Genomic DNA, 27645 nt, shown 5'->3' with positions numbered 1-27645 from the left:
CATGAAAAATGTGGAAAATTGCAAGCGGTATGAATACTTTTTCAAGGCACTGTATTTATTTTATTTGTATTGGTATAACATAAAAAGTGCACAAACAAAAAGCCAAATTTGGCACATTCCACCCAAAACCCTCAAAATGGACTGGACAAACTTATTGGCACGCTCAATTTAATATTTGGTAGTCACCCCTTGGAAAAAATAAGTGAATTCAATGGCTTCCTGTAACTATCAATAAGTTTCTTACACCTCTCTGCTGGAATTTTGAACCACTCTTCTTTCACCAACTGCTCCAGGTCTCTCAGATTTGAAGGGTTTCTTTCCCCAACTGATGTTTTGAGATCTCTCCACAGGAGCTCTATGGGAATGAGATCTGGACTCATTGCTGGCCAGTTCAGTCCTCTCCAGCGCTTTGTCTGAAACCATTTCTGGGTGCTTTTTGATGTGTGCTTTGGGTCAGTGTCCTGCTGTAAGGCCTATGACCTTGACCCAACTTTCTGACAGTGGGACCTACATTGCACCCCAGAATTCTTTGGTAGTCTTCATAATGCCATGCACACGGTCAAGACATCCAGTGCCTGAAGGAGCAAAGCAACCCCAAAACATCAGTGAACCTCCACCATGTGTGACTGTAGGGACTGGATTATGTTCTTTAAAGGCCTCATTGCTTTTTTCTGAAAACAAAATGATGGGCTTTACCAAAAAGCTTTAATTTTGTTTCGTCTGTCCACAGCACATTCTCCCAAAAGCTTCAATTTGTCTGGAAGTTGATCGAGGTTCTTTATCCACCATTCCAACAATCCTTAGTTTCAATCTTTGATCAAGTTTTTCTCTTTCATCCATGTCCAGGGAGATTAGCTACAGTGCCATGTGCTGTGAACCTGTTAATGGATACAGATGAGTTTAATTACAAATCACAGGAGCATCACCAACTTGGAATGCAATTATTTCTGACAATTTTGAGAAGGTGCCAATAATTTTGTCCAATCCATTTTTGGGGTTTTCCGTAGAATGTGTCAGATTTGCTCCTTGTTTTTCCACTTTTTTGTGTCACACCAATACAAACAAACCCCCATCCCTGAAGACCAACTCTTTTGATCATCACCTGCTGTCCAGTTTCTGGTACCTGTGCTGCCCTGAGCCTCGCACATCTGTTCCCACATTCAGGTGTGTTTTAACCAGAGAAGACCAAGGAATAATATTTGTTAGGTGGAAATGTTGGTCTATTCCTCCTAAAAAATGTTAAAAAATTTAAAACTGTAATAAATTAGTTCAAATGTTACTTTTTACTGAAATGCATGTCCAAAACGTTCTGGGTGAATTTGCCGACAACTTTTTTCAATTCTTGATTCCTCAGGCTGTATATAAGTGGATTTATCATCGGAGTGACTACAGTGTACAGTAATGATATGAGTTTAGTAATATCCCTTGTCTGTCCTCTATTAGGTATCAAATATACACAAACCAGGGTACCATAATAGATGCAGACCACAGTCAGGTGGGAGCTGCATGTTGAGAACACCTTCTGTCTTCCAGTAATAGATGGGATTTTACAAATAGTAGATATAATATAAGCATATGATACAATAATAATAAAGAATGGCATGACAACAAATATAATCCCCAAAATTGTCACCTCAAATTGAGCAGCAGTGGTGTCTGAGCAGGAAAGTTGTAGGATTGGATCAAAGTCACAGAAAAAGTGATCAATAATATTGGGGCCACAAAATTGTAATGTTGATATGGTTACATTGTAAACCAAAGCTACAAACACACTTAGGATCCAGCATAGGATAACCAGTGTCCAGCAAACCTGGTAGTTCATTTTCAAAGAATAATGTAATGGTTTACAGATGGCCAAATATCTGTCCCAACTCATCACTGTCAGAAGAAGACACTCTGAAGATTCTGTGATGACAAAGAAATAAAATTGAGTGAGGCAACCAGAAAAGGACATGATAGTCTTTTTCATCAACACAGTGCTGATCATGTTAGGAAGAATATCAGTCACCAACAAGATATCTAATATAGACAGCTGGGAGAGGAAGAAGTACATGGGGGAATGAAGGGTTCTGCTGTAGGACACCAGTGTGATGATCAGGAGGTTTCCACATATTGTCACACAATAAAGCAAAAGGAAAAGAAAAAACACTAAAAATGTCATACTTTGAGGAATATGAAATCCTAAGAGGTGAATGGTTGTAATTCTGGTCACATTCCTTTTATCCATTTGCTGAAGGCAGATTACAAACTGGTGAACCTGACTTGTCTAGTTAATGAGGAAAGAAGGAAGGAAGGAATTTTATTGGCGTGAGTGCGAGTCAAAAATAGATTCTGATTGGTCAGTATGAGTTACCGTACATTCCATTGATTCACAGGCTAAGACACATTTTGGTGCCTCACATTTCAGACCTGTTCCTGGGTGTATATGACCAGCTAATTCCAAAAATGGCACCATTTTCCCCTATCTGCTCTAGTTTTTGAGATACAGCATAAATGCCCAATGCCACTCTCCACCCACAAATCAGGATATTTTAATGCAGTGTTTCATTTAATCCCCTTGTAGCATGAAAGAAACACGTAAAAAAGTAGCCACAACCTCTACGGTGTTCAGACCGTAAATTATTTGAGTGGCAATATTCACACATCTCCTATATGATCATAACTGTAACATAGATAAAAACTTCTACTTTAGAATCCAGAGTTTCCGACGTTAAAGTTACAGTTGGAGCTACGGAAACTCGCTCACCATACCTACTAATGTACAAAAACACAAACTGCGGTAGGTAACAGAAGCATAAATTGAGCAGCAAGATCTTTTCAAAAACGTACTAAAAAATTCATATAAATTTGACCACATCTAATAAAGTAGAGCTGATGTAGTCCAGTTAATGTGATTTTCTGAATCAGTGCCTCAAATAACCCCAAGAACAGGTCTTAAAAGCACTTTGTTTTTTTTTTTGCTGGTCAGTGAATTATCATTGAACATTGAACAGATTCAAAACAAGTTGCATCATGTTGGCTAGGATTAGAAATCTAAGTCTATCTAACTCAGTTTACTGTGGGGGTAAAAAGGATTAAAGGCATTATCAAAAGCCAATCAAAAATATTTGCAATAGAAAAGTATTGATACATTGGTATATGTAGTGCTCCAAATTTTTGCATTTCAAGTATATTTATCAGCATTTCCCAGGTAGTATTTTTTTTTCTCTTCTTGCATACAGATTAAAAAAAAAGAACTTCTTGTGCTGGGAAAAACTTGAGAGTGTAATAATGTAATAATCAAGACAGCTCAGATCAGCAGAAGATGCTGTTCAAGGAACAAAGATTATTTTATTCTCATACAGAGGAACTCTTCTTTTATAGATAACTAGAATTAATTGTGTGGAATCATTGGGGATGTGTAGCGATTGTTGATATTTCCATGTGATTCATTATTTTGTTTTACAGAAGAGAATTATTTCTTAATGACTTTTATTTTACAAAACAAACTTTGCTTATTGTCAATAAGTCATCAGTAGGCTTTAAAAATAATTTATATTGAGTTAAATAATGCTCATTTATACATATTTATTCAAAATTCACTAAACGAATACATTTCTGTTGTTTTCATTGGACATCTTTACAGAATATCTTGATAAATGACCATACCATTGGATGAGTTTGTCCACACTAGTAGACAAAAGCCCAGAAAGTCAAACTAATGGCTTGTATGTGGTAGCTGGTTAAAATGGTTCTAAAGGCTGAAGGTTTTTTACCTTCATGCATTGAATGCATGAAGGTAAAAACACTTCTGTAAGCACCCGTTCCCCCAAGCCCCCTATATGTACCTGAGCCCAATCACGATACAGTGCTGTGCAAAAGAGCAGAGGCTTTCTTGGCTATCTCCGTCTTTATTGGCTCAGGCACAGCAATGAGAGCCAATGGCTTCTGCTGCTGTCAATCACAGCCAGCGAAGAAGAAGTGGGGGTGGAGCTGAGCCATGCTCTGTGTGTCTTATAGACATACAGAGCCAGCTCCGGAGTGAGCATGCACGAGTGCCCCCATAGCAAGTGGCTTTCTATGGGTTCACTCAGCATGGGGGAGGAGCCAGGAGTTCCGGACAGGGACCTGAGATGAGGAGGATCAGGGTATGACATGTTTGTTATTTTAATTTTTAAAATTCTAAAGACTTGAAGAGTCACTAAACCCTCAAGCTCAAAATAACTTTTAAAACCATCATGATATTATAACCATGACCTCTTTTTTTGTATCGGCATATGCTTAACCCTTTCACTGCCAGGGACATTTTGTGTGATTTTATTTTTTTTTGTACACGTTAACCAGTTCCCTACCGCACTATACCCGAAGGATGGCTACAGCGAGGTTGTCTGATTCTGGGACGATGTCCATGGACATCATACCAAAACATGCCCCATGTGCGCCCATATGGAAACAGCTGATTATGGGATACGGTAAACGGCCAATCACGGCAGCCTTTTACCATGTGATCAGCTGTGTCCAATGACACAGCAGATCGCCAGGTAAATACAGTTGCCAGTTATCGGCTGCACTTTCCTCATGCTGCCACAGCATGAGGAAAGTAATGCCAATAACTTGCAATTGTCAGAGAAGTGATCGGCACTGGTCATGAGGGCACTGATGATCCACCTGTGCCTACCTGTACCCATCAGTGCCGCCCACCTGTACCTATCAGTTCCCCCCCGTGTGCCCACCTGTACCCATCAGTGCCGCCCACCTGTACCCATCAGTGCCCCTCACGTGTGCCCTGTAGTGCCACCTACCTGGGGACACTATACAAAGCAGACACTAGTATAGTTCTGTTTGTAATCATTATATTGATCCGTACAAACACTATACTAGTAATGGGGGTGATCAGAGACCTATAGCAAGAGTGCGATAGTGTGCGGCAATCTAATGCTAGCTGACTGTGGCTGGGAGGGGAGCTTACTGACTCCCTGATCAATGAAAAATTCTATATACTGACACTGTACTAATGGCACTGGCTGGGTGATGGGGCGATCAAAGGGGTCATGGAGGTGATCAAAGGGTTAAATGTGCTAATCGAATGTGTGCGTGTAAAATGTAGTGCTTTTTTGTGGTGTTCTCTCTTCTCTCTCTGGACCGTCTGGGAGGCAGCGGGGGCACAGGCGTTTTCACAGCCTAAAATAGGAAGCAACGTAAGATTACGTCACTTTGCCCAGAGCCGCTGCTCACCAGCAAAACAGTAAGCAGTTGGCAAACAGTAAAAAAAAACCCTTAATTCTTTTTTTTAATTCTCCATATGGTATTTTTAATTTAATATTTATTAAACGTTTTCTTCTTCCTTTTTTAATACTTTTATCAGAATAGTACAATATTACCATAGTAACATTGTACTTCAGTCATGGACAAACATATTGGCACCCCTGCATTTCTGTCATTTTGTTGCAATTACAAATGTTTAGGCATTCTAATGTTTACAGCGCAATGAAAATGTATTCATGCACCTTGAAATTTTCCACGTTTTTATATTTTTTTATAAACTAACCCTGCTTTAAACTTCTCCACAACTTTATCCATGACCTGCCTGGTGTGTTTCTTGGCCTTCATGCTGCTGTTTGTTCACTAATAATTTCTAACAAACCTCTGAGGGCTTCATAGAAAAGCTGTATTTATACTGAGCTGAAATTACACACAGGTGAACTCTATTTACTATTTAGGTGACTTCTGAAGGCAATTGGTTCCACTAGATTTTAGTTAAGGGAATCCGAGTACAGGGGGCTGAATACAAATGCACGCCAAGCTTTTCATATATTTATTTGTAATAAATGTTGAAAACCTTTTATCATTTTCCTTCCGCTTCACAATTATGTGACACTTTGTGTTGGTCTATCACATAAATTCCCAATAAAATACGTTTACCTTTTTAGCTGTTACATGACAAAATGTGGACAAATTCAAGGGGTATGAATACTTTTTCAAGGCACTGTATTTATTTTGTTTGTTTTGGTATGACATAAAAAGTACAGAAACAAAAAGACAAATCTGGCACATTCCACCCAAAACCCCCAAAATGGACTGGACAAAATTATTGGCACCCTCAATTTAATATTTGGTAGCACACCCCTTGGAAAAAATAAGTAAAATCGATGGCATCCTGTAACTATCATTACGTTTCTTACACCTCTCTGCTGGAATTTTGAACCACTCTTCTTTCACTAACTGTTCCAGGTCTCTCAGATTGAAAGGGTTCCTTTTCCCAACTGCTGTTTTGAGATCTTTCCACAGGAGCTCTATGGGAATGTGATCTGGACTCATTGCTGGCCAGCTCAGTACTCTCCAGCACTTTGAAACCATTTCTGGGTGCTTTTTGATGTGTGCTTTGGGTCATTGTCCTGCTGTAAGACCCATGACCTTGACTATGAGTTGGAGACCCAACTTTCTGACCCTGGGACCTACATTGCACCCTAGAATTCTTTGGTAGCCTTCAGATTTCATAATGCCACGCACACGGTCAAGACATCCAGTGCCTGAAGCTGCAAAGCAACCCCAAAACATCAGTGACCTTCCACCGTATGTGACTGTAGGGACTGTATACTTTTCTTTAAAGGCCTCATTGCTTTTTTCTGAAAACAAAATGATGGGCTTTACCAAAAAGCTGTAACTTTGTTTCATCTGTCCACAGCACATTCACCCAAAAGGATTTTGGCTTCCTCAGGTCAATTTTGGAAAACTTCAATTTGGCTTTTTTATGCATCTGTGTCAGCAGTGGGGTCCTCCTGGGTCTCCTACCATAGCATCCCTTTTCATTCAGATGGCGACATATAGTGCGAGCGGACACAGTTGTAGCCTGTGCCTGAAGGTCAGCCTGACTTTGTCTGGAAGTTAATCGAGGTTCTTTATCCACCATTCCAACAATCCTTAGTTGCATTCTTTGTTCAAGTTTTTCTTTTTCATCCATGTCCAGGGAGATTAGCTACAGTGCCATGGGCTGTGAATGTATTGACAATGTTGTGCACAGTGGACACAGGAACATTAAGATCTGTTAATTGATACAGGTGAGTATAATTACAAATTAAAGGAACATCACAGACTTGGAATGCAATTATTTCTTACAATTACGAGAAGGTGCCAATAATTTTGTCCAGCCCATTTTTGGTGTTTTGCGTGGGATGTGTCAGATTTGGCTTCTTCTTTCTCTACTTTTTTGTGTCATACCAATACAAACAAAAGAAATAAGCATGAGAATGCCGAAACATTTGTAAATGCAACAATTTTCAGGGTGAAGTGGTGCATTATCTGACAGAAATGTATGGGGTGCCAATATTTTTGGTCATTACTGTACAGAATACGAAGAGAAATCTCCAAATTGGTTTCAGATGGAAAAAACTGAGGAACAGTTTTGGCTTTAGATATACTTTAAGCCAAAAACAAATTCTGAATGGGGATATATCATGGAAATTACGCTTTATAAAATAAAAATTAAGGTTTATTTTATGGTTTTCAGGATTGAAAATATTTAGTCATCATGAAGTTTTCTATGAAAATGTATACTGTATGTATAAAAGTTGATAGACACCTGGCCATCACACCTGTATAAGTTTGTTGGACATCTCATTGTAAAACTATGGGCATTAAAGTGATTGTAAAGCATGGGATTTTTGTTTTCATTAAAATAACAAACATGTCATACTTACCTGCTCTGTGGAATGGCTTTGTACAGAGCAGCCCAGATCCTTATCTTCTCAGGTCCCCAGCTGGCCCTCATGGTTCCAACCCTTGCTTAGTGCCCACCATAAGAAGCCACTTCCTATGGGGGCACTCATGCAAGTTCACTCCTGAGCTGGGTCTATTTGAGTCTATTTAGACACACAGCCTGGCTTGAATACCAACCTCGCTCTCTGCTCACAGGTTTTCACTGACAGCAGCAGAATCCAATGACTATTAGAGCCAGGAGAGTGGAGAGGAGCTGCTGCAGACATGCACAGCATTTGATCAAAACTGGGCTCAGGTGAGAATTTAGGGAAGCTGCTGGGATTTTTACCTTACTGTTTAGATTGCATTAAGGTAAAAAAAACTTTTTACTTTTACATTTTAATTTGGAGTTGGCCTCTTCTCCTCTTTGTGTCTATAAAGGCCTCCACTCTTCTGAGAAAAATTTCCACAAGATTTTGGAGTGTGTATATAGGGATGTGCATCCATTCTTCAAATGAGCATGTGTGAAGTTAGGTTCTAATTAGAGATGAGTGAATCGAACATGATGAAGTGGAATTCGTTTTGAAGATTAGGAAAAATTCGATTCGCGCCGAATCCGAAAATTAGCAAACTTCGGATGCACGAATCGAATTTTCCCAAAAATAGCGGCGACATGTGTGGCGACGGAGCGGGGATCTCTGGGAAGGCGCGCAGACAAGGCGCGCTGACCCATAATGCATTCATTAATGACATGTGATCGCATTAGCCAATCAGCAGCCAGCCAGCCAGCACTGTGTAATGGTGGAGCTATAAATCACGGCCAACTTAGAATTCTCCATTAGCCTCCGGTCATTCAAGAGAGACAGACCTGTCTGTATTAGGGACAGAGGGCCACAGAGACTTTAGGGCCACAGAATCGCTACTCAGGGACACAGAATCGTTACTCAGGGACACAGAATCGTTACTCAGGGACACAGAATTGTTACTCAGGGACACAGAATTGTTACTCAGGGACACAGAATCGTTACTCAGGGACAGACACAGAATTGTTACTCAGGGACAGACACAGAATTGTTACTCAGGGACACAGAATCGTTACTCAGGGACACAGAATCGTTACTCAGGGACACAGAATCGTTACTCAGGGACACAGAATTGTTACTCAGGGACACAGAATCGTTACTGAGGGACACAGAATCGTTACTCAGGGACACAGAATCGTTACTCAGGGACACAGAATTGTTACTCAGGGACACAGAATCGTTACTCAGGGACACAGAATCGTTACTGAGGGACACAGAATCGTTACTCAGGGACACAGAATTGTTACTCAGGGACACAGAATTGTTAATCAGGGACACAGAATCGTTACTCAGGGACACAGAATTGTTACTCAGGGACACAGAATCGTTACTCAGGGACACAGAATTGTTACTCAGGGACACAGAATCGTTACTCAGGGACAGACACAGAATTGTTACTCAGGGACACAGAATCGTTACTCAGGGACACAGAATCGTTACTCAGGGACACAGAATCGTTACTCAGGGACACAGAATTGTTACTCAGGGACAGACACAGAATTGTTACTGAAGGACACAGAATCGTTACTCAGGGACACAGAATCGTTACTTAGGGACACAGAATCGTTACTCAGGGACACAGAATTGTTACTCAGGGACACAGAATCGTTACTCAGGGAAACAGAATCGTTACTCAGGGACACAGAATCGTTACTGAGGGACACAGAATCGTTACTCAGGGACAGACACAGAATTGTTACTCAGGGACACATAATCGTTACTCAGGGACACAGAATTGTTACTCAGGGACACAGAATCGTTACTAAGGGACACAGAATTGTTACTCAGGGACACAGAATTGTTACTCAGGGACACAGAATCGTTACTCAGGGACAGACACAGAATTGTTACTCAGGGACACAGAATCGTTACTCAGGGACACAGAATCGTTACTCAGGGACACAGAATCGTTACTCAGGGACAGACACAGAATTGTTACTCAGGGACACAGAATCGTTACTCAGGGACACAGAATCGTTACTCAGGGACACAGAATTGTTACTCGGGGACACAGAATTGTTACTCGGGGACACAGAATTGTTACTCGGGGACACAGAATTGTTACTCAGGGACACAGAATTGTTACTCAGGGACACAGAATCGTTACTTTCTGCTTCACAACCACTATTGTACGTTCAAAGAGTTAAATCCTGTTTTATGTTTGGGGTGCTTATTGAATTAAAGAGTATGTCAGACAACACGCAGAGGAGTGGCAGAGTAGGCAATGTTTCAGGAGCGAGCAGACGTGGCAGCAGAGGAAGGGGTCGAGGCAGCACTAGTCGCAGCCAGAGGCCAGTGCTCCCGGTGTCATCCAGCGGTCGTGTCTCCACCGACAACCCTGCCGTCATCGATTGGTTGACTCGGTCGTCTTCCTCTTCCCAGGTCACCTCTGACACCTACAGCCAACGGTCGGTGGGTACGTCAGACACAACCGTTAGTTGGCATGGCCCGGGAGCAAGCCCACTGAAATCACGTGTCCTCTACCTGCCCCTGTCCTTTGGTGTTCCCTCACCAAGCGAAGTATCGCATGCTGTGGGCTCAGCCCCACTGTACAGTGAGGAAGAGCTAACAGAGGGCGGTCAGGAACGGGGGGAGACATCCGCCTCTTCAGCAGCCAGGCGAAGAAGTACTGGCGAGGAGAGTGGCTCGGTAGCCGGTCTAGAGACAGGTCTGTCTCCTGACCCACACGCAGCCGAGGGGGCTAGTAGTGACGCGGAGACCCTAATTGATGATGATGAGGCTGATCGCACTTGGCAGCCTCGTCGTCATCAGGCTATTGCTTCCGCATCATCAGGAGAAGAGGGTGCCAGCTTGCCAGCGAGCAAAACAGTCGGTGGGTTGCCCAGGAGGCAGCAGGGTCGCAGCAGTGTCAGTGGAGGCAAACGGCCACGGAGTAGAGCACCAGCTCCACTGCAGCCTACCACCACGGCCAGTAGTGGTGCCGGTGTGCACGGAGGAAGTAGCAGTCAGCCAGTGAGGAGTAGTGGGGGCAAAGTTTCCTACTCGGCGGTGTGGCAATTTTTCGTCAAGCTGCCCGAGGAAGTAAACGTAGCCGTATGTCGACTATGTGGCCAGAAAGTCAAGCGTGGCCAGGGGGCCCATGTTGGGACTACAGCGTTGCGTCAGCATATGCAGCGTCGCCATTCGGTGGCCTGGGAAAACCGTGATAAAGATACGGCGGTTCTGCCTGCCCCAGCCCCCGCTCCATCACCCGCTCCGTTACTTGCTCCGTGACCCGATGTCAATCGCCCTCTATCAGCCAGTCAAGGCTCCAACACCTCTGCTGAGGGGAGTTGTCGCTCGTTGGCATCTTCCGCTCGTTCAGATGCTCCTTCTCCTGCTACTCCTCTTCACGGATTCCGTCAGCAGTCTTTCTTGGAATCCATTTCCAAGAGACAACAGTTTGCGAGCACGCACCCGACGGTGCAGAAGCTGAACGTCCTCCTGTCCAAGTTGCTGGTGCTGCAGTCCCTCCCTTTCCAAGTGGTGGACTCAGCACCTTTCCGAGAAATGATGGCTTGTGCCGCGCCGCGGTGGAGAGTGCCAAGCCGGCATTTCTTCGCCAAAAAGGCAGTGCCAGCCCTGCATTCACATGTAGAAGAGATGGTGGGCCAGTCTTTGAGCATGTCGGTCTCTGCCAAAGTGCACGGCAGCGCCGACGTGTGGAGCTGTAACTACGGTCAGGGACAGTACATGTCATTTACGGCCCACTGGGTGAACGTGGTGCCGGCACAGCCGCACCAGCAACTTGGACAGGTCACGCCGCTTTTGCCTCCACGTTTGCACGTCCTTGGTCCACAAAAGATGTCCGCCTCTACCACCTCTTCTTCCGCCGTGTCCTCAGCCGCCACCCCCGTGCCAAGTCCCATTACCCGACCGGCATATCACATGTGCAGGGCGCAACGGTGTCACGCTGTGCTGCACCTGGTATGCCTTGGCGAACGTAGTCACACAGGGGAGGAACTTCTGAGTGTAATGAACAGAGAAATCGACAGATGGCTGTCTCCGCGCAAACTGAAAATCGGAACCATGTTGACCGACAACGGAAAGAACATGGTGTCTGCTCTGCGTCAAGGAAGGTTGTGCCATGCGCCATGCATGGCTCACGTGTTCAATCTGGTTGTCAAGCGGTTCCTAAAATCCATCATCCCACTGCAAGACATCCTTAAAATGTCACGTAAACTTTGCATGCATTTCAGCCATTCCTACACCGCAAAGCACACCCTCCTTGAGCTGCAGCGGCAGAACGGAATTCCACAGCATCGCCTGATCTGCGACGTTGCAACAAGGTGGAATTCAACCCTACATATGTTAGACCGCCTTTACGAACAGCGAAAGGCCATCACCGATTTCCTGATGTTACAAGCGGATAAAGGTACTCCCCTGTGTAACTTAGATGTCAGCCATTGGCAGCTCATGCGTGACACCTGCCGCTTGCTCAGGCCCTTTGAGGAGGCCACGCTATTCGTGAGTCGGCAGGACTATGGGATGAACGACGTCATTCCTCTGTTGCACGTCCTGGAACAAATGCTGTTAACAATGGCTGGTCAGGGTGCGGTAGACGTGGCGCACAGATCTCAACGCCACATGACCCCTGTGGGGGCAGGACAGGAAGAAGAGGAGGAGGTAGAGGAGGACATTGGTGCTCAGGAATTATTGAGTGAAATGGGTGGTTTTTCCACTCAGCGGACAGGAGTGGAGGAGCAGGAGCATCTGGTAGAGGAGGAGGAGGAGGAGACAGAGGACCCAGACGCACCGTGGCAGTATGCTGTGGAGATGGAGGCAGGGAGTCCCTCGCATTCCTTGGCACAAATGGCCCATAGCATGCTCGGTTGCTTGCGTAGCGACAGCCGAATAATAACCATCAGACAGAGGGATGACTTTTGGCTGTCCACCTTGTTGGACCCTCGCTACCGTTCAAAAATGGTGGCCTTTTTCACACCTGCTGAGAGGGAGGCCAAAATAAAGTACTATAAAAACCACCTATGTAGTCAGTTGGTCTCTGCCTTTCTGCGCCAACGTCCATCCTCAGACACTGTGGGCCCTGTGCGCTCGCGTTCCGCTGCCATGGCAGCAGGGGAGGGGTGGGGTGGTAGGAGCAGTGGCAGCTCCACCAGCAGCGGCTGCCTCAGTCTGCAGTCGATGATGAGTAGCTTTCTTCACCAGCGCAGTGAGGAAACTACTAACCAGCCGCAGCAGCAGCAGCATCAGGTGGACCTGGAGCAGGACCTCAAACAACAGGCTCGGGCCTACTTGGACAGCACCCTGCCAACCGAGGTAGACAATCCCCTTGACTACTGGGCAACGAAACTTAACCTTTGGCCCCAACTAGCTGAATTTGCCCTTGAAAGGCTGTCATGCCCGGCCAGTAGCGTGGCATCGGAGCGCGTGTTTAGTGCGGCAGGAGGTATTGTAACTCCACGGAGGACACGACTGTCCACCCAAAGTGTGGAGAGACTCACGTTTGTGAAAATGAATCAGGCGTGGATTAGTCTGGATTTCAAACCACCAGTTCCTGACACAACTGACTAAATCCGCCATGAATCATGCCCCAAACATGTTATTATTTTTAACATAAGCCTCTGTATGGCCTTCAATTTAAGCTGCTTACGCTTCGCCACTCTGCCATGGGCCCCTGTACCGCCTCCTCTTGCTGCTGCCAGGTCCAGAGTGTGTCATGGGTCCCTGTACGGCCTCCCATTGCTGCTGACTTCATCGCCAGACTCTGCCATGTGCCACTTTCAGGTCTCCTTACACTGTTGGTGGGCTCCATTTTGTGATAGGGTGCTGTATGGCCTTCCATTGCTGCTGCCTCCACCGCCACCCTGCGCCATGTGTCTCTGTTGTCTGTTCATGCTGCTGACGGCTTCCGCTTTTTAACCGAGGCCTGTGTTTGGCTTCCGAATACTGCTGCATCCACCGCCCGCCCACTGCTGCTGCAAGGCCCGTAATCTGTCATGGGCCCCTGTACCGCCTCCTCATGCTGCTGCCAGGTCCAGAGTGTGTCATGGATCCCTGTACGGCCTCCCATTGCTGCTGTCTCCATCGCCACACTCTGCCATGTGCCACTTTCAGGTCTCCTCACACTGCTGGTGGGTTCCATTTTGTCATAGGGTGCTGTATGGCCTCCCATTGCTGCTGCCTCCACCGCCACACTGTGGCTCCACACTCTGGTTTTGGCCCCGTGACTGCCCAAATGAGTGAAGTGTGTGGTGATTCTAAGATCGACGGCACTCAACTGCATGTCATACTGACTGACAGTATTAGTTCTCTTCCCCAGCAGACTCCAAGGGCATTTAAATTAAAGGTACAGTGTTCTGCACTAATATAAAGGCTTTCTGAAGCCTAGAAACACCCTTTTTATAAGTTAAATTCGCAGCGAATATATTCGCCTCGAATCGAATTTATTCCGCGAATTCGGCGAATCAGCCGAATCGAATTTTTGAATAATTCGCTCATCTCTAGTTCTAATGTTGGAAACGGACGCCTTATGAAAGGTTTTGAGTGCCCAGGATAACACACTATCTACCCTCCAACCTGGACAAAACAATATCACTACCTTGATAACTACATAGCACATACCTATGTATGACCCAGCCACGGGCTCTCAACTCCACCAGATCCCCCACCCTCATCTTTTTTCACTTCCTCTCCCTCTCTTTTTCTCCATTCCTCTCTACCATTCTACCTTTTATTTTCCATTCTTTCTCACTTCCCCTTTTTCTATCTCTTCATTTTTCCCCTTTTCTATACTAACATACAACTGCGGACACTAATGTCCTTTGTGTTGCCACATTATGCGGACACATTAACTCAGTGCCACTAAGTCACCCAGTTCCGGTGGTGCTTCTCATACCCCATGCTCCTTCAAGACCTCCACCTACTAAGATCTCTACACAACTATATGATGTTCATTTTTTCTACCAACAGCAACGCACTTTCCAACAAAACCTTGTGTGGTCCATCCCTGATAGAGCATGGGCTACTTACTGTATTGTACCTATATTCCTACATTGGATTATTGCTCTAACATTTTGATACTAGAGATACTTGTAATACATATTGCCGTGTCTAGGTTTCAATGTTTTGCAATTACCTCTGTATGTTCATACTACCTATTACATTCTGTATTCAATAAAATGCTTGAACAAGGAAAAGAAGTCCTGGGTTACATTTGGTGTTGCAATTCATCCCAAATGTGTTCCGTAGGGCACAAGTCTGTGTTCTGTGCAGGCCACTTGAGTACCTACAGAAAAAACTCATAAACCGTGTTTTTATGAAGCTTGTTTTGTACACAGGTCCACAGTCATGCTGGAACAGAAAATATCCTTCTCCAAACTGGTCCAACTAAGTACAAAATTGTCTAAAATATCTTTTTATGTCTTGCAATGTCAATAACTGACATAAAAAAGGTCTGATCTCAAAATCATGGATCACCAGCCACATTATTTTGGTCATATAGTGCATTGTATGACTGAATTTAGAGTTTTAGAAATAATTAACCATATCAACCGACCAACAGCTGTACCAGTACAAAGTACCAAAGCATTTTTACACACCGAGTTGCCTTTCAACTCAACGTTTCTAACCAAAACGAACCTAAACAAATACACGTTACATATGTTCTAAGTAATTGTTTGCACATTTTGCTTTACCATAATTTTTAATGTTGCTTAACTACATATTTCCAAGATTTCACCAGCATTTAAGCCTTCATATGAATCAATAAATATTGAACTTTTCAAGCCATGACATTTCTTAGGTGGAAAGGATGGTCTATTACTCCTAATGATTATAGACAAGTACAAATGTCAGTGTCAGGGAACCGTTACATGTGCAGCTAATGTTCATGTGCCAGTACATACGAGGTTGTATCAGAAAGTTTTGAGACTAGTTTTGAAACATGCCAAGAGATGGCAGCAGAAGACTGCACACACAGTCAACAGGGAGCACTGACCTTCATAAGTCAGTGTGTCAAAAGACATCATCCTGTGTACATTGGGAGCTGAGCAACTGGTGCTATTCTGACCACGTGCATTACCACATTTGCTTTTTCATCATACAATGTACCCTGTCACCGAGTTCTCCTCACACGTGAAATTCTCACCAGAAACAACATAATCTCAATCTGCACCCACCCTACTCACCAGATTTGGCTCCTGTGGACTTTGCCTTTTTTGCAAAGATGAAGGTCCAACTCAAAGGTTGACATACTACCACTGCAGCAAAGCTGCATCATCACTGGTCTAATAACCATAGACCTTTCACATGATTATTATTATTATTATACAGGATTTATATAGTGCGCAGCGCTTTACAGAATGAAGGTAGATATGACAGTTACAATACAATTTGGTACAAGAGGAAACAGAGGGTCCTGCTCATTAGAGCTTACAATCTAGGAGGAAGGGTTGAGTGATACAAAAAGTTATAGTTGTGGGGGATGAGCTGATGGAGGAAATAAAAGGCGGTTTACTAGTTAGAAGCAGGATAGGCTTCTTTAAAGAGAAGGGTTTTCAGGGATCCTCTAAAGGTGGATAGATTAGGAGATAGCCGGAAACATTTGGGTAGGGAGTTCCATAGGATGGGAGAAGCTCGGGAGAAGTCCTGGAGGTAAGCATGGTAAAAGGTGACACGGGAACTAGAGAGCATAAGGTCTTGGGAGGATCAAAGAGAGTGGTTTGGTTGATATTTTGAGACCAGGTTGGTGATGTAGTTGAGGGGAAAGTTGTGGATGGCTTTGTAAGTAGTTGTTAGCATTTTTAATTTTATTCGTTGGATGTGTTGAAGCCAGTTGAGGGATTGGCAGAGAGGGGTGGAGGACACTGAGTGGAGGCCAGTGGAGGGATTGGCAGAGAGGGGTAGCAGACACTGAATGGTTGGTAAGGTGGATGAGCCTGGCAGCAGCATTCATGATGGGCTGGAGGGGGGATAGCTTATGTAAAGGTAAACCAATGAGGAGGGAGTTGCAGTAGTCAAAGCGAGAAATAACCAGGGAGTGAATTAGGAGCTTTGTGGTATCATTGGTTAAAAAGGGGTGTATTCTGGAGATGTTACAGAGGTTGAGGCAACATGATTTCAACAGGGCTGTGGGCCTGAAAGGATAATTCAGAAGTATTCTGTGGCCATGGGAGCTCCCCTGTGTTTTAAATGGTACACATGAATCATAACATATCAACTTTTAAGTACTTTAAATTACTTCATTAAAAGTTGATATGTTATGATCACACCAAAAAGTGATCCAGTTCATACTACACTATCTCTGTGAGCTATCAATTTGTGAGCAACTCTTTCACATGATCTCCCATTGCTGAGTCCACCTTATATCAACACACACACAGGAGATACACAGTGGGTAGGTGATGTATGGACCAAGTGGAAGGTGAAATATGAGTCGGCTCATAATGGGCAATGCAGCAAATGTCTTTTTTTCCCCCTTAATACTGAAACTATCATGACTCCCTGTAGCTGTTACAGCCAAAGCGGAAAGATGTAGTGGTCCCTAAAGGGGTTAAGGCACTTTTCCTAAGACCCTTTAAGCTGCATTACCTTACATAGCCCTGATAGTCATCCAAACCCATACCCTCATTACACCTAAGAGTGATTCATGTGTACTATTTAAAACACAAGGGAGCTCCCTTGACCACAGAATAGTGCTTATATCATGTGAAAGGTCTGTGGTCTGTGTATGTCTGTGATCTATTTTGACTTTTTATGGATGTAAATATTCAAGGTGTTTTGTGACGAAAACTCTTGCCAGTTGTTTGCATTAGAAATGTTATCTTTTGTATATTAATAAAATTTGACTTTTTATCGAATGCATTATTTTATACTTCATGCCACTTTAGTTGCCTAAAGTAACCACTGTATGCCTTTTATGTCTACGCAAAGTTTATTTTATTAGTAACCATTGTGCATTGACACGTCGGCAAATTCAAGTGCAGAAGTGCACATTGGAGTGCACTGGCATACACCTGCCCTTTGGAGCACACCTACGTAAGTCCAGTCCCTGGAATAGCACCAAGCTGTCTATTTAAAGAAGATCCTGACATGTGCTGACTGCTGGAGGTTATTCAGCCCTTTGTGATCCTTGTTTCTGTGTTTGCTGGTTACCCTATTGTCGGAATTCCTGTTACCAAATCGGTCTATTCCTGGATTTCCCACTGACTCTCTCCTGATTGTTACTCTGGCTTGCTGCTTAGCCTCACTCCTGCTTGACTTCCTGTGCTTGAGCAGACTTGTCTCCAGACTCTTCTTTTTCAATCTCTGTCCAACAGTGTTTGATACGGGCCTGGCTATTAATGTCTGACCATGTATGACCTTGGCTCCAGCTTCCAGACTGCATCTTTCTGCCTGCTGCTTCAGAACCTGGTTACCACATCTGCTTTTTGGGCCTAATATGGCATTCCCACACAGTCAGTGCACAGATTGTCTATCACTGCTGACCGTGAGGTGCTCCCTCATCTGCATCAACCACCATCCCTGAAGACCATCTCTTTTGATCATCACCTGCTGGCTGTCCAGGTTCTGGTACCTGTGCTGCCCTGAGCCTTGCACATCTGTTCCCACATTCAGGTGTGTTTGAACCAGAGCTTTAAGGGAAGACCTTTCAACACGTTGGCCTCCACCAAGGTATGCAACACTTAGTCTCTACTTAAATGCATGTTCAGTCAAAGAACACTAACATTTTCAAGGTATAACATTTGTTAGGTGGAAAGGTTGGTCTATTACTTCTACAAATTTGGCAAAGAATGTAAAACTATAATAAATTAGTTCAAATGTTACTTTTTACTGAAATGCATGTCCACAAAGTTCTGGATGAATTTGCTGACAACGTTTTTCAATTCTTGATTCCTCAGACTGTATATAAGTGGATTTATCATCGGAGTGACTACAGTGTACAGTAATGATATGAGTTTAGTAATATCCCTTGTCTGTCCTCTATTAGGTATCAAATATACACAAACCAGGGTACCATAATAGATGCAGACCACAGTCAGGTGGGAGCTGCATGTTGAGAAAACCTTCTGTCTTCCAGTAATAGATGGGATTTTACAAATAGTAGATATAATATAAGCATATGATACAATAATAATAAAGAATGGCATGACAACAAATATAATCCCCAAAATTGTCCCTTCAAATTGAGCAGCAGTGGTGTCTGAGCAGGACAGTTGAAGGATTGGATAAAAGTCACAGAAAAAGTGATCAATAATATTGGGACCACAAAATTGTAATGTTGATATGGTTACATTGTAAACCAAAGCTATACACACACTTAGGATCCAGCATATTATAACCAGTATCCAGGAAACCTGGTAATTCATTTTCAAAGCATAATGTAATGGTTTACAGATGGCCAAATATCTGTCCCAACTCATCACTGTCAGAAGAAGACATTCTGAAGATTCTGTGATGACAAAGAAATAAAGTTGAGTGAGGCAACCAGAAAAGGACATGATAGTCTTTTTCATCAACACAGTGCTGATAATGTTAGGAAGAATATCAGTCACCAGCAAGATATCTAATAAAGAGAGCTGGGAGAGGAAGAAGTACATGGGGGAATGAAGGGTTCTGCTGTAGGACACCAGTGTGATGATCAGGAGGTTTCCACACATTGTTACACAATAAAGCAAAAGGAAAAGAAAAAACACTAAAAATGTCATACTTTGAGGAATATGAAATCCTAAGAGGTGAATCTTTGTAATTCTGGTCACATTCCTTTTATCCATTTGCTGAAGGCAGATTACAAACTGGTGAACCTGACTTGTCTAGGTATTGAGGAAGGAAGGAATTTTGTGGGAGTGAGTGCGAGTCAAAAACAGATTCTGATTGGTCAGTATGAGTTACATTCCATTGATTCACAGACTAAGACACATTTTGGTGCCTCACATTTCAGACCTGTTCCTGGGTATATAAGACCAGCTAATTCCAAAAATGGCACCATTTTCCCCTATCTGCTCTAGTTTTTGAGATACAGCATAAATGCCCAATGCCACTCTCCACCCACAAATCAGGATATTTTAATGCAGTGTTTCATTTGATCCCCTTGTAGCCTGAAAGAAACACATAAAAAGGTAGCCACAACCTCTACGGTGTTCAAATATTGAAATGATTTGAGTGGCAACATTCACACATCTCCTATATGATCATAACTGTAACATAGTTAATAACTTCTACTTTAGAATCCTGTGTTTCCAACGTTAAAATTACAGTTGGAGCTACGGAAACTCGCTCACCATACCTAATGTACAAAAACACAAACTGCGGTAGGTAACAGAAGCATAAATTGAGCAGCAAGATCTTTTCAGAAACTTACTAAAAAATTATATAAATTTGACCACATCTAATAAAGTAGAGCTGATGTAGTCTAGTCAATGTGATTTTCTGAATCAGTGCCTCAAATAACCCCAAGAACAGGTCTTAAAAGCACTTTGTTTTTTTTTTTGCTGGTCAGTGAATTATCATTGAACATTGAACAGATTCAAAACAAGTTGAATCATGTTGGCTAGAATTAGAAATCTAACTCTATCTAATTCAGTTTACTGTGGGGGTAAAAAGAATTAAAAGCATTATCAAAAGCCAGGCAAAAATATTTGCTATAGAAAACTGAAAAAGTATTGATAACGTGGTATATGTAGTGCTTCAAATGTTTTGCATTTCAAGTATATTTATCAGCATTTCCCAGGTAGTGTTTTTTTTTCTTCTCTTCTTGCATACAGTTTTATAAAATATGAACTTTTTTGTGCTGGGAAAAACTTGAGAGAGTAATAATGTAATAATCAAGAAAGCTCAGATCAGCAGAAGATGCTGTTCATGGAACAAAGATTATTTTATTCTCATACAGAGGAACTCTTCTTTTATAGATAACTAGAATTAATTGTGTGGAATCATTGGGGATGTGTAGTGATTGTTGATATTTCCATGTGATTCATTATTTTGTTTTACAGAAGGGAATTATTTCTTATTTTAGAAAACACACTTTGCTTATTATCAATAAGTCATCAGTAGGCTTTAAAATTAATGTATACTGAGTTAAATAATGCTCATTAATACATATTTATTCAAAATTCACTAAACGAATACATTTCTGTTGTTTTCATTGGACATCTTTACAGAATATCTTGATAAATGACCTTATCATTGGATGAGTTTGTCCACACTAGTAGACAAAAGCCCAGAAAGTCAAACTAATGGCTTGTATGTGGTAGCTGGTTAAAATGGTTCTAAAGGCTGAAGGTTTTTTTACCTTCATGCATTGAATGCATGAAGACAAAAAAAGTTTTGCAAGAACCGCTAAGCAACTTATTCACTCCCTTGTTATATCTCGCCTTGACTATTGTAACTCCCTCCTCATTGGCCTACTGAATCGCAGGCTATCCCCTCTTCTGTCTATCATGAATTCTGCTGCCAGACTCATCCACCTTACTAACAGTTCTGTATCTACCACCCCTCTCTGCCAATCCCTCCACTGGCCTCCACTCAGTGTCCTCCACCCCTCTCTGCCAATCCCTCCACTGGCCTCCACTCAGTGTCCTCCACCCCTCTCTGCCAATCCCTCCACTGGCCTCCACTCAGTGTCCTCCACCCCTCTCTGCCAATCCCTCCACTGGCCTCCACTCAGTGTCCTCCACCCCTCTCTGCCAATCCCTCCACTGGCCTCCACTCAGTGTCCTCCATCCCTCTCTGCCAATTCCTCCACTAGCCTCCACTCAGTGTCCTCCACCCCTCTCTGCCAATCCCTCCACTGGCCTCCACTCAGTGTCCTCCACCCCTCTCTGCCAATCCCTCCACTGGTCCACTCAGTGTCCTCCATCCCTCTCTGCCAGTCCCTCCACCGGCCTCCACTCAGTGTCCTCCACCCCTCACTGCCAATCCCTCCACTGGCCTCCCATTTCCCAACGGATAAAATTCAAAACACTAACAATAACATATAAAGCCATTTATAACTCTGCCCCAAATTACATCACCGATCTTGTCTCCAAATATCACCCAAACCATCCTCTCCGCTCCTCCCACGACCTCCTGCTCTCTAGCTCCCTTGTCTCCTCCTCCCAGGCTCGTCTCCAGGACTTTTCCAGAGCTTCCCCCATCCTCTGGAACTCTCTACCCTAATTTATCAGACTATCGCCTACTCTGCTCACTTTTAGGCGATCTCTTCAGGGAATCCTATCCTGCCCTCAGCTAATAATGGAATCTTCTACTCTTCCAACCAGTCCATCCCCCACAGTTACTAACTTTTGTACCACTAGCCCCTCCCTCCTAGATTGTAAGCTCCGAGGAGCTCCTATCCCTCTTGTATTGAACTGTATTGTCTCCCATTATATTGTAAAGCGCTGAGCAAACTGTTGGCGCTATATAAATCCTGTATTATAATAATAATAATAACCCCTCCCCCCAAAAGCCCCCTATATGTACCTGAGCCCAATCTTGATACAGTGCTGTGCACAAGAGCAGAGGCTCTCCTGGCTATCTCCGTCTTTATTGGCTCAGACACAGCAATGGGAGCCACTGGCTTCTGCTGCTGTCAATCACAGCCAGTGAAGAAGAAGTGGGGGTGGAGCCGAGCCATGCTCTGTGTCTTATGGACACACAGAGCCAGCTCGGAAGTGAGCATGCATGAGTGCCCCCATAGCATGTGGCTTTCTATGGGAGCACTCAGCATGGAGGAGGAGCCAGGAGTGCCGGCCAGGGACCTGAGATGAGGAGGATCGGGGTATGACATGTTTGCTAGTTTAATTTTAAAAATTCTAAAGACTTGAAGAGTCACTAAACCCTCAAGCTCCAAATAACTTTTAAAACCATCATGATATTATAACCATGACCTCTTTATTTGTATCATCATATGTTTAACCCTTTCACTGCCAGGGCCATTTTGTGTGATTTTTTTTTTTGTACACATGTTTAGATGCACATTTTAGGCCTAAGGATTAATTTAACCGTTTCAATACCGGGCAATTTTACACCTTCCTGCCCAGGCCATTTTTCAGGTTTCAGCGCTCTCACACTTTGAATGACAATTGCGCGGTCATACAACACTGTACCCAAACTAAAATTTTATCATTTTCTTCACACAACTAGAGCTTTCTTTTGGTGGTATTTAATCACCGCTGGGGTTTTTATTTTTTGCTAAATTAACAAAAAAAGACCAAAAATTTTGAAAAAAAAACACATTTTTCTTTGTTTCTGTTATAAAAGTTTACAAATAAATAATTGTTCTTCATAAATTTAGGCCGAGATGTATTCTACTACATGTCTTTGGTGAAAATAACCCAAATTCGGATGTATTATTTAGTTTGTAGGAAAGTTATAGAGTTCACAAACTATGGTATAGATCTGAAAATTGATCAATCCTGAAGTACTGACAGCCAATCTAATTTCTTGAGGTCCAAGAATGTCAGAACAGTACAGATATCCCCCAAATGTCAGGACAGTACAGATATCCCCCAAATGTAAGGACAGTACAGATATCCCCCAAATGTCAGAATAGTACAGATATCCCCAAATGACCCCTTTTTGCAGAGTAGACAGTCCGACGTACTTCATAAGAGGCATGGCGAGTTTTTTGAAGTTGTATTTTTTTGTCATAATTTTTCGGAAAATGAAAAAATGAAAAAAATTATTTTCACTATTTTTTTTTTACATACTGTCACCAGTGCAGTACAGCGTCATCATATAACTGGCATGGCGGTGATCAGGGACACTGACTGGTGACAGTATGAAAAAAAATATATATATATATTTTTTTAATTTTATTTAATTTTTTTATTATATTTAATTTTTTATTAAATTTTTTTTTATTTTTTTTAAGATTTTTTTTATATTTTACTATGACCAAAATAGTACAATGTTACCATAGTAACATTGTACTACTTTGGGGAAGTGATCAGTATTTTTTTTTTTTTTTTTACACAATTTGCTTATAGCAAAGAATTACTTTGCTATAAGCAAGCATTTACCTGAATGAAATCGATTCATTCAGCTTTTTTTTTTTTTTTTTTTTTTTGTGCTTAGCTGTGATTTGGTCACAGCTAATCACATGACATGTGCATGTGATTAGCTGAGACCATTCACAGCTAGGCACTAGTATACAATGGATGGCATCATGAATGAAGCCATCCATTGTATACAACTGTCATGTGACCTGCTGTGATTGGTCACAGCAGGTCACATGGTACCAGCAACGGGAGCCGGTACTCGGATCTGTCATCGGCCGTGTCCGAGGTGCACGGCCGATGACAGATCGTACTGCTGCGCCGCTCTGCACTAGCGCAAACGGCGCATGTGCGGGAGCACGCCAAATGGCGTGCACCCGGAATGCAGATACACATCTGAAGCCGCCAAACGGCCATTGGCCGGGCGGCTAATGGTTAAACACACCACACATTATATTTTTTCTGAAAGCAGAGACCTTGGAGAATAAAATGTTAGTAGTCCAATTTTTTTTGACACACGATATTAGCACAACAGTTTATCAAACCCATGTTCTTAGTAAAAAATTCTAAAATACCTTTTACTGCACACAAACACAATGGGGTTGATTTATTAAAACTGGAGCGTGCAAAAACTGATGCAGCTGTGTATAGAAAACAGTCAGCTTCTAACTTCAGCTTGTTCAGTCAAGCCTTGACCAAACCTGGAAGCTGATTGGCTTCTATGCACAGCTGCACCAGATTTTGCACGCTCCAGTTTTAGTGAATCAAACCCAGTATATTACCCACATTTTGGTAAAATATATAGAATAACGTTTCCCTGAGTAAACTGGTACTAAAAACGTCACGTCTACACAAAATTGTCCATAACCCTACAACTCATCAGTTTAGAGTAGAGCTATGGTCCTAGAACTAGTGCTCTCACTCCGACGTGTGTTTATAACTAATACGTTTTGTGCAGTTTATGTTTTCATACACAGATGCCCCCACAGAAGTAAATAGTGATGGGCCGAACACCCCCCTGTTTGATTCGCAGTGGAAAATCCAAACCTACAGAATGTTCGACAGCAAACTTCGAACAAGAACCAAACAACTGAGCAGTATCTTACCACATCTGAGTATCTTACTCCCCTCCTGAACCATACCAGGCCACCTGCCCTCAACATGCGGGGGTGATTTGGGGCTCCCCCCCAAAGCACCTTGTCCCAATGTTAATGTTATTGGGGACAAGGGCCTCTTTCCCACAACCATGGACTGTGATTGTGGGGGTCTGCAAGTGGGGGGATTATCTGAATCTGGAAGCCCCCTTTGACAAGGGGGCCCCAGATCCCGACCACCCCCCCTCACCTGACCTGTGGTCAGATGCAGTGCTTTGACCAATCTCAATGCACTGTCAGGCTTCAGTGAATTGTGGGGCGCAGAGGTCAAACAGCCTGCCGAATACCCATACCAGGGGCGGACTGACCATTTGGAAACTCGGGCACTTCCAGAGGGCCTGGGGTCAGTAGGGGGCCCCATGAAATGCCCCTGATACATTTTTCATAGGCTTTTTTGAGTTTGGGCAAGGACACAGGGGCCCCATGATCCCCTATTGCCCGGGGGCCCCATGAGTTGTCAGTCCGCCCCTGGCCCATACCATTCATTTGTTCACCATAACAGATTGCCATGCTACATGGCCCCATGGCTGCATGAGCGACACCTTCAGACAGGATGTCATTTCACGTCCACTCAGAAGGAGGAATGTCTCAACCGACTGTAAATCTGCTATAGGTTGAGTGGGAAGGTGTTAAAGTGTACACAAAGCCAAAACCTTTTTTTTTTTATTTTGGGTATATTATGGAATAGTTGAGATCCCTAACAGGTTCACTGCCCTAGCGACATGGCAAAATGTTAAAATATAAATATATAGTGAGAGGATACACTGTTTTAGACAACTGACACCAGAATTGACTTTCTCTATGGAAGGTTATCATTCTCCTCTTACTTCTGTGACAACTTGCAATTTTTTGGATCTCCCCTAGTTTTCTGTACTAAAGACAACAGTCAACATGACCAAAAGAAGGAGTGAATTTCTCCACCAGTGGGGTCATGGACCTTATAGAGGCTTATAGAGGCTCTATCACATTCTGTGTGTAAACAGAGCTGACAATCAGAAGACAAGACACTAGTCCAATCAGTGATCACATGAATAGGTGTAGGCAAGATGTCACTTCTGACATCATTGCTTACTACGTCTGAAATCTGTGAATGATCACAGAGGTCACATGGTACAGAGCTATTCACAACAGCCTTGTACCATGTGATAAGCTGTGACCAATCACAGCTCTCACAGTTTTTCTCAATGGCTGCAAGAATGCAGCCAGAGAGAAGGAGAAATGATTGCTTTTACAGCCTTTATGGGTGTAAAAGCAATCAGTGTAAACAAAAAAAAAATCTTCATCACCCCCTACAAGTAGTACAGTGTCACTATGGATGGGGCGGACTGACCATTTGGAAATTCGGGCACTGCCCGAGGGCCCGGGGTCATTAGGGGGCCCCATGAGATGCCCCTGGTACCTTTTTCATAGGCTTTTTTGAGTTTGGGCAAGGGCACAGGAGCCCCATGATCCCCTATTGACCGGGGGCCCCATGAGATGCCTCTGGTACCTTTTTCATAGGTTTTTTTGAATTTGGGCAAGGACACAGGGGCCCCATGATCCCCAATTGTCCGGGGGCCCCATGAGTTGTCAGTCTGCCCCTGCACTATGGTGAGTATGGATCAACTTCAGTACTACCAGCCTGCCCATAGATGGATCAAAACCTGTCTGGTCCCGGCTGAACTGGCCAAGATTGGAACCATATCTGGCCAGCTTTACTGTAGTAAAAATGGCAGCTACAATCCCCACACCAATCTTTTATGCAGCACCTGAGAGTGTGAGCTACCACAAAATAGGCACAGAACTTTAGCTCTGAGAAATTAATCAGTATACAATTTATTAAAACAGGCGGGGATCTGGAAACAAGGAGATTCCCTACTAATTTTCATAAATTTTCATAAATCAACTGATAACCTGAGTTCTTTATTTGCACTAATTTGAAGACAAAATAAAAAGCAATAATGTGCAAAAATATATATTTATTAACAAAATTCAGTGCAAAATGGTAATGAAATATAATAGGTGATGATAAATAATAAATAATTCAAAATAGTACTACAATGATCTAATCCAAAATAATGGTTAGAAATTCAAACCAGCAGTTATTTTCAAATATTAATGAAATTAGAACAAACTGTCTAAAAATGCAGCGTAAGAAACTCTCTGTAGCACAGTATCATATGACAATGGATATGCAAATCGACCGCATGATCTCTCTACAACCATATATTCAAAGCTCAACAAGTACCTTGGCATGAATTGATGAAGAATACCATACACAGGCCAATCCAAGCAGCCTAGAATCTATCTGAGGTCAAGAACAAATGTTACACTAAGTCATCTACCTTGTCATATATATATATATATATATATATATATATACATATATACACCGTATTTTTCGCTCCATAAGACGCACCTGACCATAAGAAGCACCTAGGTTTTAGAGGCGAAAAACAAGAAAAAAAAATATTCTGAACCAATGGACTACAGACACAGTACAGGGGATGACCAGAGACTGCAGACACAGTACAGGGGATGACCAGAGACTGCGGACACAGTACAGGGGATGACCAGAGACTGCGGACACAGTACAGGAGATGACCAGAGACTGCGGACACAGTACAGGGGATGACCAGAGACTGCGGACACAGTACAGGGGATGACCAGAGACTGCGGACACAGTACAGGGGATGACCAGAGACTGCGGACACAGTACAGGGGATGACCAGAGACTGCGGACACAGTACAGGGGATGACCAGAGACTGCGGACACAGTACAGGGGATGACCAGAGACTGCGGACACAGTACAGGGGGTG

General features: G+C 43.2%; 2 protein-coding genes across 2 annotated transcripts; both read right to left on the bottom strand.

The window, feature by feature from the left end:
• Positions 1-1276: 1276 nt before the first annotated feature.
• Positions 1277-4415, bottom strand: LOC149452580 (olfactory receptor 10A7-like). The gene is made up of 2 exons (XM_089689270.1): positions 4401-4415; positions 1277-2230 (listed from the first exon to the last, which is right to left on the bottom strand). Exons 1-2 carry the CDS (start codon positions 4413-4415, stop codon positions 1277-1279), a joined length of 969 nt encoding a protein of 322 aa, XP_089545396.1.
• A 14073-nt stretch (positions 4416-18488) lies between these two features.
• On the bottom strand, positions 18489-19492 carry LOC149452579 (olfactory receptor 10A7-like). The gene has a single exon (XM_089689213.1). It carries the CDS (start codon positions 19487-19489, stop codon positions 18539-18541), a length of 951 nt encoding a protein of 316 aa, XP_089545339.1. The 5' UTR covers positions 19490-19492; the 3' UTR covers positions 18489-18538.
• Positions 19493-27645: the final 8153 nt, after the last annotated feature.

The sequence above is a fragment of the Staurois parvus genome, unplaced genomic scaffold (genome assembly GCF_062004578.1).
Source record: "Staurois parvus isolate SC_StPar_1 unplaced genomic scaffold, SC_StPar_1.0 ptg000470l, whole genome shotgun sequence".
Lineage (NCBI taxonomy): Eukaryota > Metazoa > Chordata > Amphibia > Anura > Ranidae > Staurois > Staurois parvus.
The sequence above is the reverse complement of the archived record's forward strand: the minus strand, read 5'-3'. Positions and strand labels throughout refer to the sequence as shown.

Bases quoted from the DNA above. Each gene is read 5' to 3' on its own strand.
- LOC149452579 (XM_089689213.1), bottom strand. From the start codon at position 19,489: ATGGATAAAAGGAATGTGACCAGAATTACAAAGATTCACCTCTTAGGA.